The following is a 20,856-nucleotide window of genomic DNA, read 5'->3' as shown; positions in this document are numbered from 1 at the left end:
AGCATTATCTCCTGCAAATTGTAACCAACCTTGTTTGTCTGAGTGATTGGCTGACCAAGATGTAGGACTGAGTGGACTTGTACGCTCTAAAGTTTTACATTGTTTTATGTTTGAATGCAGGTTTTTTTGTACATAATTCTACATCTGTAAATTCAACTTTCATGATAAAGAGATTGCACTACAGAGGTGAATTTGTTTTTTACAGTGCAAATATTTGTAATAAAAAATAAAGATAAAGTGAGCACTGTACACTTTGTATTGTGTGTTGTAATTGAAACTAATATATTTGCAAATGTAAGAAACATCCAAAAATATTTAAAATAAATGGTATTCTATTGTTGTTTAACAGTGCGATTAATCACAATTAATTTTTTTAATTGCTTGACAGCCCTAGTTCTCCTGCATGAGAGTTATATAAGCTACAAAAAGTCTTAAGACTTCTCATGTTGCTTTCGTTACCTGAAAACTGAATAAATGACAAATACCTAGTGTCACAGATCCACATGATTGGTGCTATGGCCCCAGGTTTGGAATGGTCACTAGGAAGACTCCCTTCAGTGTGCCAGACCCGCTAGAAGTCTTACCCTTTCTCCAAGTAAGCCATGTGGCTTCAGCGGCTCCTTAGACTGGACCTCTGGGCCTTCAGCACTCTTGCTTCACACTGTGAGCTCTGTTCAGCAAGTCCAACTGAGACAGACTTCTCATGGAGACTTGTACACTCTTCAGGGATTAATGCATCTCACTGAGCATTTGCAGTGACACACAGTGCTGTCAAAGCAGTAGGTTTTATTTGTTTATTGGAACACTGCATAGGAAGTCTTTAGAATAGTATAGAGAACTGCAGGTTAAAGCATAGTCCATTCTGATTAGGCCAGAGCCCAGCCAAGCTGTAGAGAACCCACTGGTTCAAGCTCTGTCTCTCTGTCTGACCTCCTTTGTTAGACTCTAGGTGAGTAGCCGTTATCCCCCACCTCAACCTCTCCAGTACTTTGATCTCGAACTTGGGATTGTTGTTCAGGTTCCCTAAGGAGAGATGGGAAAATCTTTATCCCTCTAGGTCATTGGTTGCTAGGTGTCAATGTCCTGGCAATTGGATTTGCCATTGTCTTCTCAGATGCTCCACTGATATGGAGACTAAAGCCCAGACAGCTAGGTGACATCCACACCTATGTGTCTCAGCCTGTCCTGAAAGCGAACAGTCACTTTCCACCCACTGGGTAACAATGCAGCATATAGGGGAAACTGAGACACAAACAGAACTCATAAAAATGTTACAAAAAATTTCCATTGTGTCACACCTAGTCCTTATCATACAGTTTGCTTACAAGTACCTTAAATACATACAATTTAAAATATAAAAAGTAATTGAGTGCACACACTCAATAAGAAAACCAAAGCTTTATGAGAAAGTTTACCAGTGGAGTTGCTGTGAATTGATACTTTTTATAAACTAGCAGTTACTGGCCTATCCAGGCATGTAGTTCTGGAATTGGGTTGTAACAGTTACCAGAAATAGTTTTTCTTAGGAAAAATCTTCTGGAAAATTTTATCCTATATATTTCAAGGGGCTTAATCTTGAAGTGGGCAGTGCATCTCAGTAACTCAGGAATTTGCAATATACCCCTACTCTAAGTATTAAGCTCCTGGTCTTAAAAACATGTGTAAACTTCATATGAAATCAATGAGACTAGTTGTGCATGAAGTTAAACTAGATATATTGTAACAAAATATCTGTGATTTGACTCTTAACTATTGCTTCCAGTTTGTGTTCGTCATGGTCTGTCATACTTTTCTGTTGAGAGCACTGTATTTCTGTTGCATACATCCCAAAACTTTGTTTTTAACAAAAATAAATTCAGAGAGGTAGGAAGAGGAGGTAAGATTTTGACACTGTGTCTGTTGGGCATGTAACTTTGTTAATGGAACATACATTTCTTTAAAGACTGCTACAGCTTTAGGAAATTCTTCCTGCCCCTTTCCTCCCCCTACCAGTCTCTTGTCTGATTTCTTACTCCTTTGATTTCAAGCCCTGATTCTCTTAAAAATTCAAATACGCTATGCGTGAAGTATCCCCAGAACATTTCACAAATATGGCAAGATTTCCTTTAGCATTTTTACAAAACATGTGGCACTATTTCCCATAATTACCACTTTTCTTGCATTTTCTAGTGTCCCTGCTTTCCTCTTAGTTAAACATCAGTGATGAAGTCACAGTATGTACAGATCTGATTAATCTTTAAGAACATCAGAGTAAGGCTAAAATTACAGGAACAGATTTACACTCCATTTACCAGTGATGTACTAAATCTCAATATGTTAAAATGTTGCAGGAAATAAATAATTATTCTGATACAAGATGTTTTATTACTTTACAGTGAATTTTATGAATATCATGCACTGATGATGGAAGAAGAAGGAGCAGTTATTGTTGGGCTCTTGGTTGGGTTAAATGTGATAGATGCTAACCTGTGTGTAAAGGGAGAAGACTTAGATTCACAAGTAAGTGAATTATAAACTTCTTTAACCACCCAGTCTTTTGAAAGGAACTTTTAAAGAAAATGGCCAATGCTTTTATAGAGGCAGATGCATAGCTGCTTATAAATATGTTCCCATCTGTTCATCCATGACAATGAATTTTCTTTACAAAATTATTTGAAATTAAACACTTTTAGTGATAATTACTGAATTCCAAATTTTCATAGTTAAGTAGAACTGCCTTTTACTAAATAACAGTTCACTATTGAATCATAGGGGTAAGTTGTCTACAGTTGTTGCTGTTATTTACTTGTATTATTGTACTGCCTGCAGTGTGCTAGGAACTTATTAGAAGACATAATCTGTGCCTTGAAAATTTTATAATCTAAGATGACAAGCAACATACAACTGCCAATAAAAAAATGCATGTATATTTTATACATTTTTTAAAAATTACATAAATTCAAGTATCCCCAAATACCTCTCTACCCAGTCTTGGTTAGTTTGCTAATTTGTTGTAGGAGACAGGGTAGAAATGAGTCTTGAAAAGTGATTTGAAGGAGAAGATAGTGGCCTTACAAATGAGTTTGAGTGGCATTCTGTGTGTAAGGGTCGATGTAGGAGAAGCTGACAAATAGGGCATCATTGACAGTGAAGAAGGCTGGAGGTGATGCTGTCAGAGGCAAACTAGGATAAGTAGAGAGTGACAGTTATGAAGGATCTTGGAAAATTAATACAAGAAGCTTGAACTTGGTGTGTAGAGCCCTGCAAATTTGTGGATATCTGCTTTATATCTGCAGACCATTTTTGCAGATCACGGATTGGATGTGGATACAAATTTTGTATCTGTGCAGGTCTCTATTGATGTGTTGGAAAAGAAATAGGTAGTGGGGAGAGGACTTAATATGATCAGAATAATAGGCATGGGAAGATGATCTCAGTATTTGTTTGTGGTATAGACTGGAATAGGGTGGTATGGATGTCAGGCCAGATTAAGGAAGTGGTGAAGTAGTGAAGTTATGAAAAATGAGGGCATGAACAAGAGTTTTAGCTGTGTGGACAAAACCTGGATTTGGGCACAACCTGGATATGGGGAAAAGAATTGGGGTAGGGAGCATGCTAGTGGTGTCAGCAGTGAAGAAAAATAGAAGGGTGTGGAGACGGTGGAAGATAGAGAATTCAGTTTTGACCAAGTGAAGTTTAAGCTGACAGCAAGACACCTGGGAGCCAGTCTGAGACAAGAGTCTGGATCCTGGGAGACAAATCCAGAATGAAAAGATAGATATGTCAGTCAAGAGTGTAAAGACTGAAACCATGTGAGAGAGAAGTGTGTATGGTGGGGTGCAACAAAGGACAGAGTCCATGGAAAGTGAGAGTAGACAGGAAGAGGGGGGACGTCAAAAGAAACAGTGAAGGAGCAATTAAAAGAACATGAGGAAAACTAGGAGAGAACAGTGTTGTGAACGCCAAAGGAGGGCAAGATTTAAAGGAATCATTTATTCTCAGTAATTTCAAAAGTAGCAGAGAGATCAGAGGATGAAGGTGGACTAAGGGCCCTGAGATATGGCCCTGAAGAGGTTGCTAGAGACCTTGGTGAAGTGAAGAGGGCAGAAGTCTTGTTGGAGGGAATTAAGGATGGAGTCAAGGGAGAGGAACTCAAGGGAACGATTGTAAATTGCCTGTTCAATTATTTCTTCTTCTTCGGATTGTCCTTATTTGTGGTGTACTTTAGATTGTGCATGTGCTCCTTGCACCCAGACTAGAGATGTTTCTTCCCTAGCAATGTCCATTGGTCTGCGCATGTGCCCTCACACTCTTGTGCTTCGCACCAAGGAGATAAATAGGGCAGCCTGACCACTATCATCTTAGGCCTGGTCTACACTACGAGTTCCTTCATGTAACCAACAGCCCTCCTCCCCAAGTTCCATAGCCTCCTCACCCTAACTATATAAAAAACTGTCCCATAGCTTTGCAATCTCCCCCCTGGGTTGGAAGCGATCTCTGTAACTGACACAGACATTCCGTCTCTCCCTCCCTCCAACCCTGGTCTTCCTGTGATTGCAGGAGAGTATGACAAGAATCCCCAGATTTAAAAGCTGCATCAAATGCCACAAGCCCTTCCTGGTTACAGATTACCATGACACCTCTCTGTACTGCCACATCCCTTCCAGGTGCAGTATCTGTAGGTCATCACCAATATGTAGGGCAAGAATGAATGCTTACCCCCCTTCTGCTACGGACAGGCCCGGACCCTCCTGCCTTGTCCTTGAGGACTCGTAGCAGGCGCTGCTTCAGCGTGGGTAATTCCTGGGCACCCACAAGGCCAGGGTCCGCAGGTGAGACTGTTCGTTTAAAGCAATTCTTATAGCTACTTTTAATTATCACCTCCTTCTAAGGGAGGGCATATTCACCCACAAGCAGGCTCTGTCAGGAAACACTGCTGTTTTTTATTTTTACACTTTACAGTTTTAGGCTTTTTTAAATTTTTTTTTATTTGTTTATTTAGCTAAGTGGCTACAAGCCAGCTCGGCTGGTCAAAGCCAGTTTACTACTAGCTCCCTCCAAACCATTTTCTAACATTAGCCCAAGGTAATTTGTGGTCAACCCCAACAGTCTGTAATTCCCCGGATTGTCTTTATTCCCCTTTTTATACATGGGCACGATATTTGCCCTTTTCCAGTTCTCTGGAATCTCTCCAGTCTTTCATGACTTTTCAAAGATAATCGCTACTGATTCAAATATCTCCTCATTCAGCTTCTTGAGTATTCTAGGTTGTATTTCATCAGGGTCTGGTGACTTGAAGACATCTAACTTGTCTAAGTAATTTTTAATTTGTTCTTTCCGTATTTTGGCCACTCATCCTACCTCATTTTCATTGGCATTCACTATGTTAGATGTCCAATTGCCACTAACCTTTTTGGTGAAAACTGCAACAAAAAAGTATTTAGCACTTCTGCGTTTCCACATTTTCTTTTACTCTTCCCCTCCCCCCTCATCATGGAGTAATGGGCCTACCCTGTCCTTGGTCTTCCTCTTGCTTCTAATGTATTTGTAGAATGTTTTCTTGTTGCCCTTTACGTCTGTAGCTAGTTTAATCTCGTTTGTGCCTTGGCCTTTCAAATTTTGTCCCTACATACTTGTGTTATTTGATTATATTCATCCTTTGTAATTTGACCTAATTTCTGCTTTTTGTAGGACTCTTCATTGAGTTTCATTTAGGGAGGTAAATTGGAGCTGGCTAGAGAAACCTGCACCTGATTGGTGAATGGTAATCAGCTGCCAGTCTAATTAGCCTGGGGCTACATACAGGCCCAGAGGAAGGAAGGAAGTAAGGGGGACGCCAAAGAGTGGAAGGAGAGCGGTAGCTCTTCCCTCCTGGGTGCAGAAGTTGACAAGTCCTTAAGGCTGAAAACCCAAGCTGTATGTGGTGAGAAGGTGGTGGGAGTGCATGCTGGAAATAAATTGCACCGGTGATTGCTAAGCCCCAGGGTCTGAGTGATTTGTGAACGCAGCAGAAGCAGGAGCAAAGGGGGCCGTGCTACAATCACTTTAACCCAAGCTGCCTTCCACTTTCAAATTCTCAACCAGTTCCTCCCTATTTGTCAAAATCAAATCTAGAACAGCCTCATTTTGATTAAAAAATTAGAATGATATAAAATTAACATGGCACACATTAAATGGATTAAAACAGATCTCAAAATGTAACTGTAAACGGGGAATTGTCATTGAGTGGGTCTGTTTCCAATGGGGTTTCACATGGTTTGGTTTTTGGCCCTACACTATTTTACATTTTTATCAGTGCCTGGAAGAAAACATAAAATCACCACTGATAGTTTTCAGATGACCCAAAAATTGGGGGAGTGGTAAATATTGATGAGGACAAGTCACTGATTCAGAGCAGTCTAGATTGTTTGGTAAACTGCGCTTGAGTAAGCTATGTGTTTTAATACGGCTACATGTAAATGTATACATCTGAGAACAGAGAATGTAGGCTATACTTACTTACAGGATGGGGGACTCTATCCTGGGAAGCAGTGACCCTGAAAAAGGTTTGAGGGTGATGGTGAATGATCAGTTGAACACGAGCTCCCAGTGTGATGCTGTGACTGAAAGAACTAATGTGATCTTGGGATGCATAAATAGGGGAATCTCAAGTAGGAGTAGAGATGTTGTTATTTTACTTCTGAATTTGGAACTGGTGCAATCACTGCTGGAATATTGTGTCCAGTTGTGGTACCCGCAATTCAAGAAGAATGTTAATACATCAGAGAGGATTCAGAGAACAGTCACAAGAACGTTTAAAAGATTAGAAAAACATGCCTTATAGTGACATACTCAAGGAGCTCCGTCTGTTTAGCTTAACAAAGAGAAGGTTGTGACTTACTTATAGTCTGTAAATATCTATGTGCGAAACAAATATTTAATAAGGAGCACTTCAGTCTAGCAGAGCAAGGTATAACACAGTCGCTTCAACTTTCAGCCATTCTAGATGAAATAAAGCATAAATTTTTAGCAGTGAGAGTAATTAACCACTGGAACAATTTACCAAGGTTTGTGGTGGATTCTCCATCACTGACAATTTTTAAATTAAGATATCTAAAAGATCTGCTGTAGGAATTGTTTTGGGGAAGTTCTATGGCCTGTGCTAGATAGAAGGTCAGACTGGATGATCACAGTGGTCCCTTCTCACCTTAGAATCTATGAATAGTACGAGAAAAGGACTTACCACCCCAACCCAGTCATGCTTCTCTCAGGGCATGGTATCTGGATGGATGTCGGAAATAGAAAAAGCCTACTCAGCTTACATCCAGACCATCCTGAGCAGAAGTAGAAAGGACTCTACCAGGAATTGTTATTGTAGCCTGATTCTTTAAAGATTAATAATTGCATTGGTTGCCAATTGATACTAATTTAATGAGCTGGGGGTAAAAGGGTTCTATCCCCGAATCAGAAACAACAGAATTAAAACTAAGAAGTTCAATATCTTGTGGGGAACCCAAGACTATATGGCAAAGACACTGAAGGCAAAGCAAAGCCTTAGCCACTTTTATTAACACAATCAGTAAAGACAAGAAAGCTCCAAACCTCATAAACAAATGTCCCTAATGCTATAATATTGCTATCTTTGGTATCATTCTTTGCATATGCTCGTATAGTTACCCTTCCTTGGGGATCTGGCGGTTAGAGACAAAGGACCAGCTCTGTCCCTGGCATGCCAAATGAGTCCAATGGTCCAGACCCTTAATGCCCAAAGGATAATAGATAATAACGATGAAGAGCGAAGGGTAAATGATGGAAAGCTAGGACCCGTTACATGGTGGCTTTGCATATTATGGGGCCTGGGATCTATCATGAATATTTATTTAGATACCCAGCCTCCCATATCCATATCTAACTTCCTCACCCTAATAACATTGGGATGCCTTTATACTATAGATTAGCATAATAATGCCTTTTGGCTCATTACCATATACGTCAACTATTGCTAAAGCAAGTTTGTGATTAAACATCTGCCAGCAATTTTATCCTAAAATAACCAAGCCTAATATCAGTTCTGTATTCCTGGAGATGCTTGGCATCATTATGTACCAACTCCCCTTGTAAGCAAGCTTTTCCCAGTTCCCCAAAATCTATGCCATGTTATCTATGCTAAGGTTCGTAGGCCTGCTTCACTTATGCTAACCTGTTTAAGCCAATGTCTTACAGTATACAAGCCTGTAGGTTCCTTGCATTGCTGCTAAATGAAAGGCTAAGCTAGCTCTATTGGCTACATTATGAAGCAGGTGGAAAAGAATTATGTTTTGGTGTGACCAATGAGGGATTTCCTCTTTATGAGCACAGATTCTGGACGTGTTGGACTACCTTCTGCCCTTAAAATCCATGGGGCTATCTATTAGTTCCCTGGGGCTACCTTGGCAGCCATCAGTGCATTTAATCCACCAGTCATCAAATAGTTTTTTTTTTTTCCCTCCTCACCTAGTCTCTTCCCACTTCTTGAAGGGTATGACTAGACCCCTCCCTTTGGTGGCTAAACTGGTACCAGCCTGGGACATTAACTTTGTTTTATCAACCCTCACCAAATCACAGTTGAAGCCTCTAGCATCTTGCTCTCTGATGCATATCTCTATGAAGGTAGTGTTTTTGGTCACGATCACATTGGCCAGAAGAGTTGGAGTTAGGGGTGCTCATGGCAGGACCTCTCAGTACAGTTTTCTTAAGAATACGGTGTCCACGGCACTGCATCCAAAGTTCATCCTGAAGGCATTAACCAAAGCTTCTGTTTACTGGTATTCTAGCCTAAGCCTTTCTCGAACAGAGAAGTGGCATGACACTCACTGGATGTGCGTAGGACTCTTGCCTTTTACCTGCAAAGGACAAAATCATTTTGAGAGTCTCCTAGGCTCTTTGTATCATTTGTGGAATGAAGGAAAGGAGAAGGGACCATTTCCTCCCAGAGGCTATCAAAATAGATCTTGGGATTCATCCTACTCTACTATGAGATGAACAGTAAGCCTCCTGAAGGCAGTGTGAGAGCACATTCAGTGAGAGCTGAGACAGCATTGGTAGCTTCCCTGAGAGAGACATCCCTCTTACACCCATCTGGAAAGAAGCAACTTTGAGTTCTGTACACTCTTTTGCTAGACATTAGCTGCTGATGCAAGCAGCCACCTCTGATGTTTCTTTTGGGCAGGGTAGTTCTATAGTTTGTTATATTATAGGACTTCAGGCACTGCTTGTGAATCACTTGAAGTGCACTGCACAGGGACAGAAGAATGGGTTACCTTGTAGTAACTTGAGTTCTTTGAGATGTGTTATGCCTGTGACGTTGCACTCTATATGATTTTATGAAAATATGCTAATGAGTATGAATAATGTAACTGGAATATGCTTCTTGCAAAAGATCTCTTGTAAGGTATCATTACAAAGCTTATAATCTACTAAGTGTGGTCATCGTGTTTGTATAAATGTATCATTCTGGTATCTGAAACTAGAAATACACCTCTACCTGGATATAATGCTGTCCTTGGGAGCCAAAAATCTTACCGAGTTATAGGTGAAACCGCGTTATATCGAACTTGCTTTGATCCACTGGAGTGCGCAGCCCCGCCCCCCCCAGAGCACTGCTTTACCGCGTTATATCAGAATTCATGTTATATCAGGTCACGTTATATCGGGGTAGAGGTGTATGAAATAAAACTCTGAGGGCCTATTGTACTTATGCAAAGTGTGGGCCATTAATGGTGGTTTGGAACTTTGATGACTCCCATTAACCAGGACAATTGACTGTGGATGGCTCTGTTTGCAGGCAGGCCTTCCTGTGAGTCAGGCTGGGAGGAATGAAGGTTAGGGGTCTTACAGTGACATGTGATTATGTCACCTGAACTGGAACCCATCTTTAACCTGGTGTTTTTTCATTGAGAAGGAGGGGTGGGAACCCAGAGGGACAAAGGATTCCCGCCTTATGCAAAAGATATATAAGTTGGTGGAACAGAACAAAGGGGGCGCAGCCATCATGAGAAATCCCCTAGCTACCACCTGAGTTGGAACAAGGGCTGTACCAGGGGAAAGGACTGTGCCCAGACTAGGAAGGCGTCCAATCTGTGAAAGAAACTCATTGAAACATCTCTGAGGTTGAGATTTTATCTGTATTCAGTTTTATTACTATATTAGGCTTAGATTTGCATGTTTTATTCTATTTTACTTGGTAATTCACTTTGTTCTGTCTGCTACTACTTGGGACCACTTTAATCCTACTTTCTGTATTTAATACAGAGTATATTAATACCTGGGGGGCGGGGAAAGTGGGCGGCGGCAAACAGCTGTGCATATCTCTCTATCAATGTTATAGAGGGCGAACAATTTATGAGTTTATCCTGTATAAGCTTTATATGGGGTAAAACGGATTTATTTGGGGTTTAGACCCCATTGGGAGTTGGGCATCTGAGTGTTAAAGACAGGAACACTTCTATAAGCTGCTTTCAGGTTAAGTCTGCAGTTTTTGGGCACCTGGTTCAGACCCTGGGTCTATGTTGGAGCGGATTGGCATGTCTGGCTCAACAAGACAGGGTGCTGGAGTCCTGAGCTGGCAGGGAAAGCAGGGGCAGAAGTAGTCTTGGCACATCGGTTGGCAGTTTCCATGGGGTTTCTGTGATCCAACCCGTCTTAATGCCTATGTATAGTGCACCACCTGCCCTCCTTCCCTGCTATCTGGTCTGTTACTGGGAACTGGTGGTAGAGAAGGAATTAAGATGACTGTGGTCTGGCAGCCCTCTTTATTCCCTTGGTGCAGAGCATGAGGAGAGTGAGGGCACATGCACAGACCAGATGGACACTGCTAGGGAGAAATCTGTGGTCCTGATGTGTGGAGTGCATGCTCAACCTGATGTGTGCTACACATAGGGACAACACATCTCGAATAACTCGTTTTACTACAAGGTGAATAACCCATCCTTTTGAGGTGAAGGGAAGAAGGGAGATGAAGCAGTAGTTAGGCAAGTGGGACAAAAGTAGTTTGTTTTGCGCGGATGGTGAAGATCAGATCATGTGTGCGTTGTGCTGGAAACAGGCAGTCAGGGAGGACATGAGAGTGAAGGTAAGGGAGGTCAGTAGTCAGGATGGGATAGGATCCAAGGGGACAGGTTTGAAGAGTTACAGACCAAAACTTTGACATTTGTGACGGTGTCGGAGGAGGAAAAGTTGTGTAGAGAGGTGGGGAAAGAGTGGAAGGAAAACCGTACATCCTGTATGTTTTCTCTTTGAAAAAACTGACAGAATCTAGTGCTGATGTGAGCATGATATCAGGGGTTCTTAAAGGAAGGCTAAGGTTGTGTATAAGCGGTTGGAATTATGGGAGTCAATTAGGATGGAAAGTCATGCAGTTTGGCAAGAAATACTGTGGAACTGAAGAAGGGGAGGACAAAAGTGTAGTGGAAGAAGTGTTAAAAATCTGTTTACTTAGGGCTGGTCTACACTTAGTCCGGACTTCGGACTAAGGTACGCAAATTCAGCTACGTTAATAACGTAGCTGAATTCGAAGTACCTTAGTCCGGACTTACCGCGGTCCAGACGCGGCCGGAAGTCTCCCCCCGTCGACGCCGCGTACTCCTCTCGGCGAGCTGGAGTACCGGCGTCGATTGTGAGCACTTCCGGGATCGATCCCAGAACATCGATGGCGTGCCTCCGGACCAGCCGGTAAGTGTAGACTAGGCCTTAGAATGAGTAGGATTGCCATGTATTTATTAGAGTTCCAATAATGAGATATAAAGAATTTTTTTCCTATTACTCCTTGGATGAACCCACTCAAATATAATAAACGTTCCTCCAAGAACCAAAAAAGATTCATTGAATGTTTTCATTGTGCTGCTACGGTTATATGATTCTAAACTTATCGTATGTATTGAAACAGAAAATTTAAGATTTTTGTTTTTCAAATAATTGCTTAAAATAAAGATCAACTGAAAAAATGTTTGCATTTATGTTTGCATACTCCAAGAAAATGTGTCAAGGCTGAATCGCTCTTAGAGAAGTTGGACTAACCGAGGTTTTGGTAGTTAAATACATATAAAGGCATGAATAACAACATAGTTTATTCCAACATTATTCATTCTAGGTTGGTGTGATTGATTTCTCTATGTATTTAAAGAATGAAGATGATATTGGGAGTAAAGAAAGGTATGTTCTGTCAAAACACCTTGGATTTTGCATATGAAGTTAAATGATTTGTTGTACATTTTTAATATTTAGCATATTTATTTTATTGGTTTAGATTTCTAAAATGCACTAAACAGTTTTGTGCATAATAGTTTTGTCTCTAATCCACTGGACCACGTTCCTTCAACCAATTAGTTGACTTTAAAATGGGCTATTTTCTTTAAGTTTACACTTGCTCACAAATTTTAAATATAAATTTACATTTATTTGCAATAACGCAGTATTAGTTTTTGTCACATAGTACTTATTACAACACAATATGATTGTAGAGATTGTTGTTTTTGACAATAAAATCAGGCCACTTCCGTGTATTTTCATAGAATTTTTAATATGTATGTATTTCATATGCTTATAGAAGATACATCTACGTTTTTGAATGTATAGACAAATGTGCTTGCTAAAAATTAATTGCCTTCTCTCTTTAGAAATGTCCAGATTGCTGCAATTTTGGACCAAAAGAATTATGTAGAGGAACTGAACAGACAACTAAAGTATGTATTTATTGGGGTATGTGTGTCAGTCCAGACTTCCTCCAGGTTAAAACACATCTTTCTCCCTCTGCTCCTATATCATAACGTTGGCAGGACAAAAGTTCAGGGGGAAAGATTAAAAATCCTTCTTACTTAGTCTGAGGATGGAGAGAAATTGGCAGACATATATTCTCTCCTGAGGAGACTGGAGGAGAGGAGTCAAATGTCAGTTTGTTGATTCGATGGCTAGGCCCCTTTTCCTTTTGATCTGGAGAACAGGAAAAAAACAAACAGGGCAGAACTGAAAGTTCTTGAACTACATTGTGTTTACAGAACTCCACAGGAACAGGTGACTACGCATCTCCAGAAAATCTTTGGCCTTACAGCATGTGATGTGTGACCACATCAACACTCCACCCTAGCAATGTGAGAAAATTATGATTGCTCAAGGATTCCATAAATTATTTCTCATGCCAACCTCCATGGCACTTTGATTGTGGTTGTAATGTTGTGGATCAAGTCTGAATAGGAGGAGAGCAACAAAAATGATTAAAGGTCTAGAAAACATGACCTATGAGGGAAGATTGAAAAAATTGTGTTTGTTGAGTCTGTAAAAGAGAAGAGTGAGAGGGGACATAAGAGTTTTCAAGTACATAAAAGGTTGTTACAAGGAGGAGAGAGAAAAATTGTTCTTTTTAACCTCTGAGGATAGGACGAGAAGCAATGGGCTTAAATTGCAGCTAAGGAGGTTTAGGTTGGACATTAGGAAAAACTTCTTAACTGTCAGGGTGGTTAAGCACAGAAATAAATTGCCTAGGGAGGTTGCGGAATCTCCATCACTGTAGATTTTTAAGAGCAGGTTAGACAAACACCTGTCTGGGATGGTCTAGATAATACTTAGTCCTGCCATGAGTGCAGGGGACTGGACTAGATGACCTCTCTAGATCCCTTCCACTTCTGTGATTCTGTGAATGGTTTGGTGGCCCCTGACCATAACTGTGTACACTGGAGATCTAGAAAGAGAGCTTTCTAGAAAGAAGAGTTTCCCAACAAGTAGCTAGTGTAAGTGGTACTTTGTACCGAGGAGATAGCTTTTTCTAATGCACATAAAATTGGTATTTGGACAGATCCTGATTTGAAGGCCTGTGAATATGCTGCCTCTTCATAGGAAAAGTAGATGGAATTTAATTTAGATGGAGTGAATGAAGCATGTGGTAAAACAAAGAGAGCAACTTTCTCAGGAACTGATTTCCACATGATTGTTGAGTTCAGGTTTCCAATATTAGGTATAGCAGAGGTTAAAATATGGAATATGATGGAGGTAATATTTTTTTGATTAGTGAAAAAAGGGATTAAGGATCACTTCTTCTGATAGCACCTTTACCATTTTACCATACAAAATCAAAGGATGGGAAAAGATTTTCAGATTATATTTTATTTTCATAAACATTTGACGTGAAATATCCATATCCCATATAATATACTATCAAAAACTCCTTTTATTAAATCTTTACTTTTAAGAGCAGAACCTATTGGGACTTGAGACGAGCCTCTGTTCTGATTTTGGGAAGTACCATTCTTCCATTGCTGAAATCCCCCAGCAGAGTGTTGCTGTGTAAGGCTTAGGACTTTCATTGTCCAGCTATGCTGGAATGACAGGAGACACAGGATTTGGGTTTAATTAGGCTGTAACTTTATTCTTAAAATATCTGGGACTACCTAGCAGATACAATTGTACAGTGCAGGTAATTCCATGATCATTTCCTTATACTCAGAGGCTATTGTCATCCGTCCCTCTTTGCCATCCCGCAGCTGGGACCCTGCCACTGCCCCCTCTAGATGAGTGTAAAGGGGGCTGTAAAGAAGGGGGGATTTGACTCTCTGCCATGGAAGTTGTAGAAGTCCCTTCCATCTTGTCCCACCCCCCACTTTTAAAGCATGCCTCCTTTAAATTCTTCACCCATCCATTTTTTATCTGATCCTTATCCATTCCAACAGAGTACCTTCACCAGACATCTACCACAAGTTTCCATGAGTTGCAACTTTAAGGGCTAACCCCCCTTTTTTACCCCAGTAGATCCCTAGCTTGCTGTGGAGAAGGTGAAAAACCCACCTCGCCTAGGCCAATCTGGCAGTGAGGGAAAATTCCTTCTCAGCCATCTGTTCCCCTCCCCCCCCCCCATTCCTCCCTAGAGAAGAGGGGACTGACTGTAATGCCTGCAGCGGATCATGACAAAACTTTGTATTATAACTCCTTCCATGGGTGGGACGGTAACTGGGGCACTGCTCACCTGGTCCGGTTAAAGAGGACTCTCTCGGAACTTCTCTGCCTATGAATACTTCCCATTTCTTGTGGTCAGCTGTAGGGGAAAGGAGCAGTGTCATCCCCCTGTCAACTTGATCCGGTTGTACTGTTTTCCTGCTTCCTATCTGGAAAAGGTAATCCGCTTGGGGTCAGGGGCTTAAGCGGGCAATGGCCCCCTTTCCACCAGCCTGCCATACAAGCCTCATTCCTGCAGTTAAAGGGGGCAATTTTCCTTTTCTGTCCAGCTGAACAAAGCCTCCCCTCCCCCAGCTTAATGCACAGTGAGGATGTTCACAATACTGCTGTGTAAAGGAAAAAACTACTGCAACAGAAGTTAAAAATATCTATAGAAGCTATACTGAAACTATATTATTTCAATCTCTATCACATTGTTATTTTAAACATCAGTAATGTGCTTGTTGATTATTATTTATTATTTGTATTGCGATAGCAACAAGATGCCCCAATTAGTAGTGAGGCCCCATTCTGCTAAACACTGTACAGACACCTATGAATTCTCTAATAGGAGGTATGAGACAACAAATGGGATATAACAAATGAAAATGGGGGAGGGCGAGTGAGTAGAATTGCTGCAATAAGACCAAGTGAATTGATCGGTTGCCTATGTTTATAACTTGATGATTTCAAGATATTTAAAAAAAAATACACACATGCACATGCCCCTTTCTGTACTGAACACTCCACAAACTAGCTGCTCCCATGCACATATAAATAACAATCAACCCTCCATCTAGCCATTGATTATATCAGTTGGGAGTCTTCTATAGGCATCATAGTAGAAGTAGGTTTGGAGGAAAGAGCACTTGTCTTTACAGACTAGGTTGGGGATTGTTCGATGCATAAAAGTCAGCTTTGGAAGATGCTTGTGGGAGAAATTGGCAGTCAGACAGTGGAGGAGGCTTGGTGGGAGGGAGAAGCTATGTAAGAGATGAGCAGATAAGTAGGAAGGGACACAGCTGTGAAGGGCCTTAAAGATAAGAACAAAAAGCTTGAAAATAATGTGGTGGGAAAAGGAGGGCTAAAGGAGGGATTTCAAGGAGGAAATTATATGAATAGAATGATGGAGAAGGAAAATGATTTTAGTAGCTGTGTTTTGAATGGACCTTAAGGGGGAGTGGAGGCCAGGGAGAAGTAATATGCAGTAGTTAAGCTGGGGAAGTGCTGAGAATCTGGACAAGAGTTTTAATTGTATGGAAAAAAAACAGACAGAGCTTTGGAAAACACATCGAGGACAAAGCAGCAAAATTTGGACGCTGTGTGGTTGTGAAGGATGAGGGAGCAGTAGTCAAAGATGACACCCAAATCATGGACTTGAATGGCAGGGATGTTGACAGTGTTGTCAACAGTGACCGGCATTGCAGGGAGGAGAGCGTATCACATAAGTATTCATTAAAGAGAGATAATCTGTAACATTTTTAGAAACAATTTCCAACTGCAATGATGCAGTCCTGTTGGCTGTTGCCAATAAACTTAGTGCTTGGCATAAAACTTTTTGTGTGTGTTTGTATGAGTTTTGCTGTAATACTGAATATTGATTTCTTTATTACTTTCAGTAGCACAGTCAGCAGCCTTCATACAAGAGTTGATTCATTAGAGAAGTCAAACACTAAACTAATTGAAGAGGTATTGTTTCTTAGTAATGTGTAATACTATTTTTTAACCAGTGGTGAACATGTTTCCTTTTTTCCTCCCTCTACAAGTACAGTCTAATTAACTGTACTGAAACACTGCCTAATATATTCAGCTACATTTGACTCAGTCTGAAGAAATAACACAATGGTTGCTGGGACTTGTGGTCAGCTTTATCCCAGGGGACTATTGGATTAGTAAAATGCTGTAAAACATTGCAGTTTCACAGCAGGATTTAAGAGTGTATAGAAGAACCCTATCTTAAATGTGCTGGGAGTTGCTGTCAGTTCCATTTTGTGGAGACCATTGAGTAAAGGCATTCTTCAGACTACCAATCCACAGGAGAGCTAGATCTAGTTGAGCGGACAATGTATAATTGTCTCAACTCAAGCCAAAGGACTCTTTTTCTAAAAGCTCATTCACAATATGCAGGTATAAGTTTGTCTGCCTCTCTGTGCCAGGTTTTTTTGTTTTTTGTTTTAACATCCCGTAGTTTCCAATCTCTTAATACTTGAAGTAGATAATATATTTGGGATTAGGAGTGGAAGATCAGTTTTTCCCCTTATTTCTTACTTGCCCTGAAAGAGAAATGGGGGAAATCTGATATTTCTACATTTAGCAGTTGAGGAGGCTGTTAGTTTATTCTGGATGTGAACAAATCCAGATAATGAACAGAATGTATACTGCCCCTTACCCCCGACCCATGTTTCTTGCAATCTCTTAAAAATCCTCTGCTCTCCCCATAGTCTACCCCTTCTGACAAGTCTTCTGCCTAACTCCCAGGTTTAAGTAGGGGCCCAGAAATACTCTGCTGAGGCCTTTCTTTATTCTGTCACACTGTAGGACTTTCCTGTCCTCAGTGTCCCAGATTTATCCTTCCTTACACAGGAAATTTGCTTGTGTAAGATGCTGCATAATGCAGCATACAGTATACCTGAAGGTTCATGTTGAGAAACTACTTAAAAACAGAAAATATATCCATTTAACTTGAAGTATATATAAGAACTTTAACAAGGGGGAAAAAAGGAAGTATGGATACTTTAGCTAGAATAGAGTACCACTGAAAAGCTGTTCCTCTGTACAAGAGATGTAAAATAAAAAAGATGGTCCTAATTTAGATTTATTCTCACCTCAGTATGTGACTCCTACTATAAATGGTAGTTGTGCATGCACACAAAATAGATCTCTTATTCAGCACACTATGAGACTAGAGTAAGCAGTAATGTTAACTATGTACACATTAGAATAATTTTGGGGTTTTTTTTAGTGTTCACAAAAATAGTCATACACTTTCTCTCTTTTTTCCCTTTTAGTTAGCAATAGCAAAAAACAATATAATTAAACTTCAGGAAGAAAATCATCAGTTAAGAAGTGAAAACACAATTATTTTAATGAAAACACAGCATCACCTAGAGGTATGTGAATTCAGTATAATTAAACGTTACCTGGCTTCTTATCATTTGAATGTTTTATGTTGGCAACTATATCTCCGCAAATAATTGAACTGCCTTAAAACAATTTTATGCAAGGAATAGGCCTATGTGATTTGTTACATTTATGTCTGATGATAAAGTTTATCTAAATATTGTAGGAATCAGTCTAGATTAATTTATTTTTCTAAACAAATTTTTAGGATTTTTTTCCTTATATTTTGCTTTTGATCTTTGAGATTTTACAACTTTCTGTTTGCAGTGGTTAAGGTAATATTTTACTGTAAAACTTGTTAGAAAATAATTTGTGTGTTGGACTGGGATATTGTACATCCTGTACTATTCTGAACAGTCATTATGAATAATTTTAGATTGTTATTGAAAAATATTTCTGGATAACCTGGAGACCCCTATATCAGTGATATTTAAATAAATGGGTGAATTAAATGCTTCTGGGGTTACTCAGAGACCCGGTGAAATATTGTTCCACAAATTACTCTTCTGGGTCTCAATTCAGCAACATACTTATGCACATGCCTAATTTTAAGCATATGAGTTGTCTCCTTCCGGTTAATGGGATTACTCTCATGCTTAAAAATTAGTCATGTGCATAAGTAACTTGTTGAATCACAAGTCTGCAATAAGTTCATTTAATTTTCAAGTTTTATGTTTTTAAGCTAAAATGTAATTCTCAATTTTAAAGTGATAAATACATAATGTAGATAACCTTGGATCCTGTTGGTTCAGTGTGTGTATTGTTCTTACATAGTCCATTGTGTATGTAAGCAACTTTTCTCTCTACAAATTTGTTACATTTAATCATAACAATTGTTATATTTGTAATGAAAACCAGATACATCTGTAATTTCTGCATAGGTAACCAAAGTGGATGTTGAGGCAGAGCTTCAAACATACAGACACTCCAGACAGGGTCTGGATGAAATGTACAATGAAGCACGCAGACAACTTCGAGAAGAATCACAGTTACGACAAGTGAGTGCATTTAAAATGTGCTATGTAAACCTCGACAAGATAAACATTTTCTGTCTCTTTAATACGTTATTTGACTATTTCTAGCTTTACATTTTTTCCAGGGGATGTGTGCTGCTAGTAATCTACCACACTTTTTCTCTAACCTCATGAAAAGGTTGTTTCAAGTTTTTGACAACTTGGAGCCATTATATTAGTATTTCTTTAACAGTAGTGTCACTAAGCATAATTAGGAAGAATTTTGATTTTTGTATGAATAATGTGTTGGATTTTAGCAGCTATGTTAATTTCAAATGTTTAGCCATTATCAGTATTTTGAATAGGTTTTCTATATGCATGCATTAAATGTTTTTTCCAAAAGTAGAAATACTTATTGTTTTTGACTTTTTTTAATGTTGTAAATAGAAAATTGACTCTTTTATTCTTAAAATATTATTTCACTTATAAGAAATTATGCAAATTATCATATTGCATAAAATGAGGTGGCTTTTAAGGTACAAACAAATGAACACAAGTCACCAAATGCATGACTGAGTGTAATGTTTACATAATATTTACAGTATCTGTTTTGCCAAGTTTCACAGAACGTAGAGATTTGTGAAGGTGAAAATCCAGTACTGCAGGACCTGCAGTGTCATATCTTAGTTTTGCATCGGAAATACTAGATAAAATGTTGCATAGCTATTTACAAAATCTGTGTTGCCAGAGTATAGGTTTGCCAACCCTCCTGGATTGGCCGGGAGTCTCCTGGAATCAGACTCAATCTCCTGGTTGCCATTGAAAACAATCTGGGAGATTTTAATAGGCCAAAAATCTGGTTGGCGGGGGCGGCGCAGCAGGGCTAAGGCAGGCTCCCTACCTGCCCTGGCTTGGTGCAGCTCCCAGAAGTAGTGGCATGTCCCTACGGCCCTAGGTGCAGGCAGGGACGGCCGGGGGATCTCTGTGTGCTGCCTCTGCCCCGAGCGCCAACTCCACAGCTCCCATTGGCCAGAAACGGCAGCCAATGGGAGCTGTGGAGGCGGTGCCTGCAGGGATGGGCAGAGCTGCCTTGCTGCCCCTGCCTGCGCCTAGAGGCTGCAGGGACACCGGAGGTAAGTGCTGTCCAGCCGGAGCCCACACCCTCTGCCACTGCCCTGAGCCCCCTCCTGCACCCAAACTCCCTCCCAGAGCCCACATCCCCTCCTGTATCCTAATCCCCTGCCCCAGAGCGGAGCTCCCTCCCATGCTCTGAATCCATTGGCCCCAGCCCAGAGCCCGCATCCCCTCCCACACCCCAAACCTCTACCCCAGCCTGGTGATAGTGAGTGAGTGAGGGTGGGAGAGATGGAAGGAGGATGGAGTTGAGCGGGGGGTGGGACCTTGGAGAAGGGGCGGGGTAGGGGGTGGGGCAACAGGGCAGGGGGGCGGGGCAAGGGTGTTTGGGTTTGTGCAATTACTTGGCAACCCTAACAGAGTATAATATGTGTTTTTGTGCAACTTGTAGGATATAGAGAATGAGCTAATGGTCCAAGTTAGTATGAAACATGAGATAGAACTTGCAATGAAGTTGTTGGAGAAAGACATTCATGAGAAACAAGACACCCTCATAGGCCTTCGACAACAGCTAGATGAAGTTAAAGCAATTAACATAGAAATGTACCAAAAGCTGCAGGTAAAAGAGAACTTTTTTAAATTGTTGAAACCTCTTTGAAGTATAAATATAAGATGTGTGTGACTTTTGAAATAGTGCATGCTACTCATAACATTTGAAACAGTATAGCAATAGAAGAGTATTTGTTTCAGAAAGCTGACAGTCTTTCATCCCTATGTTAAATTCTTGTTTTCC

At 40.4% G+C, this 20,856-nt stretch overlaps 1 protein-coding gene across 7 annotated transcripts in view; it reads left to right on the top strand.

The window, feature by feature from the left end:
- Window positions 1–20,856, top strand: part of RUFY2 (RUN and FYVE domain containing 2) — a 55,373-nt gene that overhangs the window by 12,449 nt on the left and 22,068 nt on the right. For 6 of the 7 annotated variants that reach the window (XR_004646493.1, XR_004646494.1, XM_034776127.1 and 3 more), the window contains 7 exons: window positions 2,376–2,499; window positions 12,086–12,147; window positions 12,612–12,677; window positions 16,536–16,605; window positions 17,925–18,026; window positions 18,918–19,034; window positions 20,515–20,682. Coding sequence is in view for 5 of the 7 variants with exons in the window: in XM_034776127.1 (XP_034632018.1) it covers window positions 2,376–2,499; window positions 12,086–12,147; window positions 12,612–12,677; window positions 16,536–16,605; window positions 17,925–18,026; window positions 18,918–19,034; window positions 20,515–20,682 (709 nt within the window). In the remaining 2 variants the exon portion in view is untranslated. The remainder of the gene's footprint in view (window positions 1–2,375; window positions 2,500–12,085; window positions 12,148–12,611; window positions 12,678–16,535; window positions 16,606–17,924; window positions 18,027–18,917; window positions 19,035–20,514; window positions 20,683–20,856) is intronic. The other variant, XM_034776126.1, reaches the window with a different exon arrangement.

This window comes from Trachemys scripta, chromosome 7 (assembly GCF_013100865.1).
Source record: "Trachemys scripta elegans isolate TJP31775 chromosome 7, CAS_Tse_1.0, whole genome shotgun sequence".
NCBI classification, from domain to species: Eukaryota; Metazoa; Chordata; order Testudines; family Emydidae; genus Trachemys; species Trachemys scripta.
The sequence above is the reverse complement of the archived record's forward strand: the minus strand, read 5'-3'. Positions and strand labels throughout refer to the sequence as shown.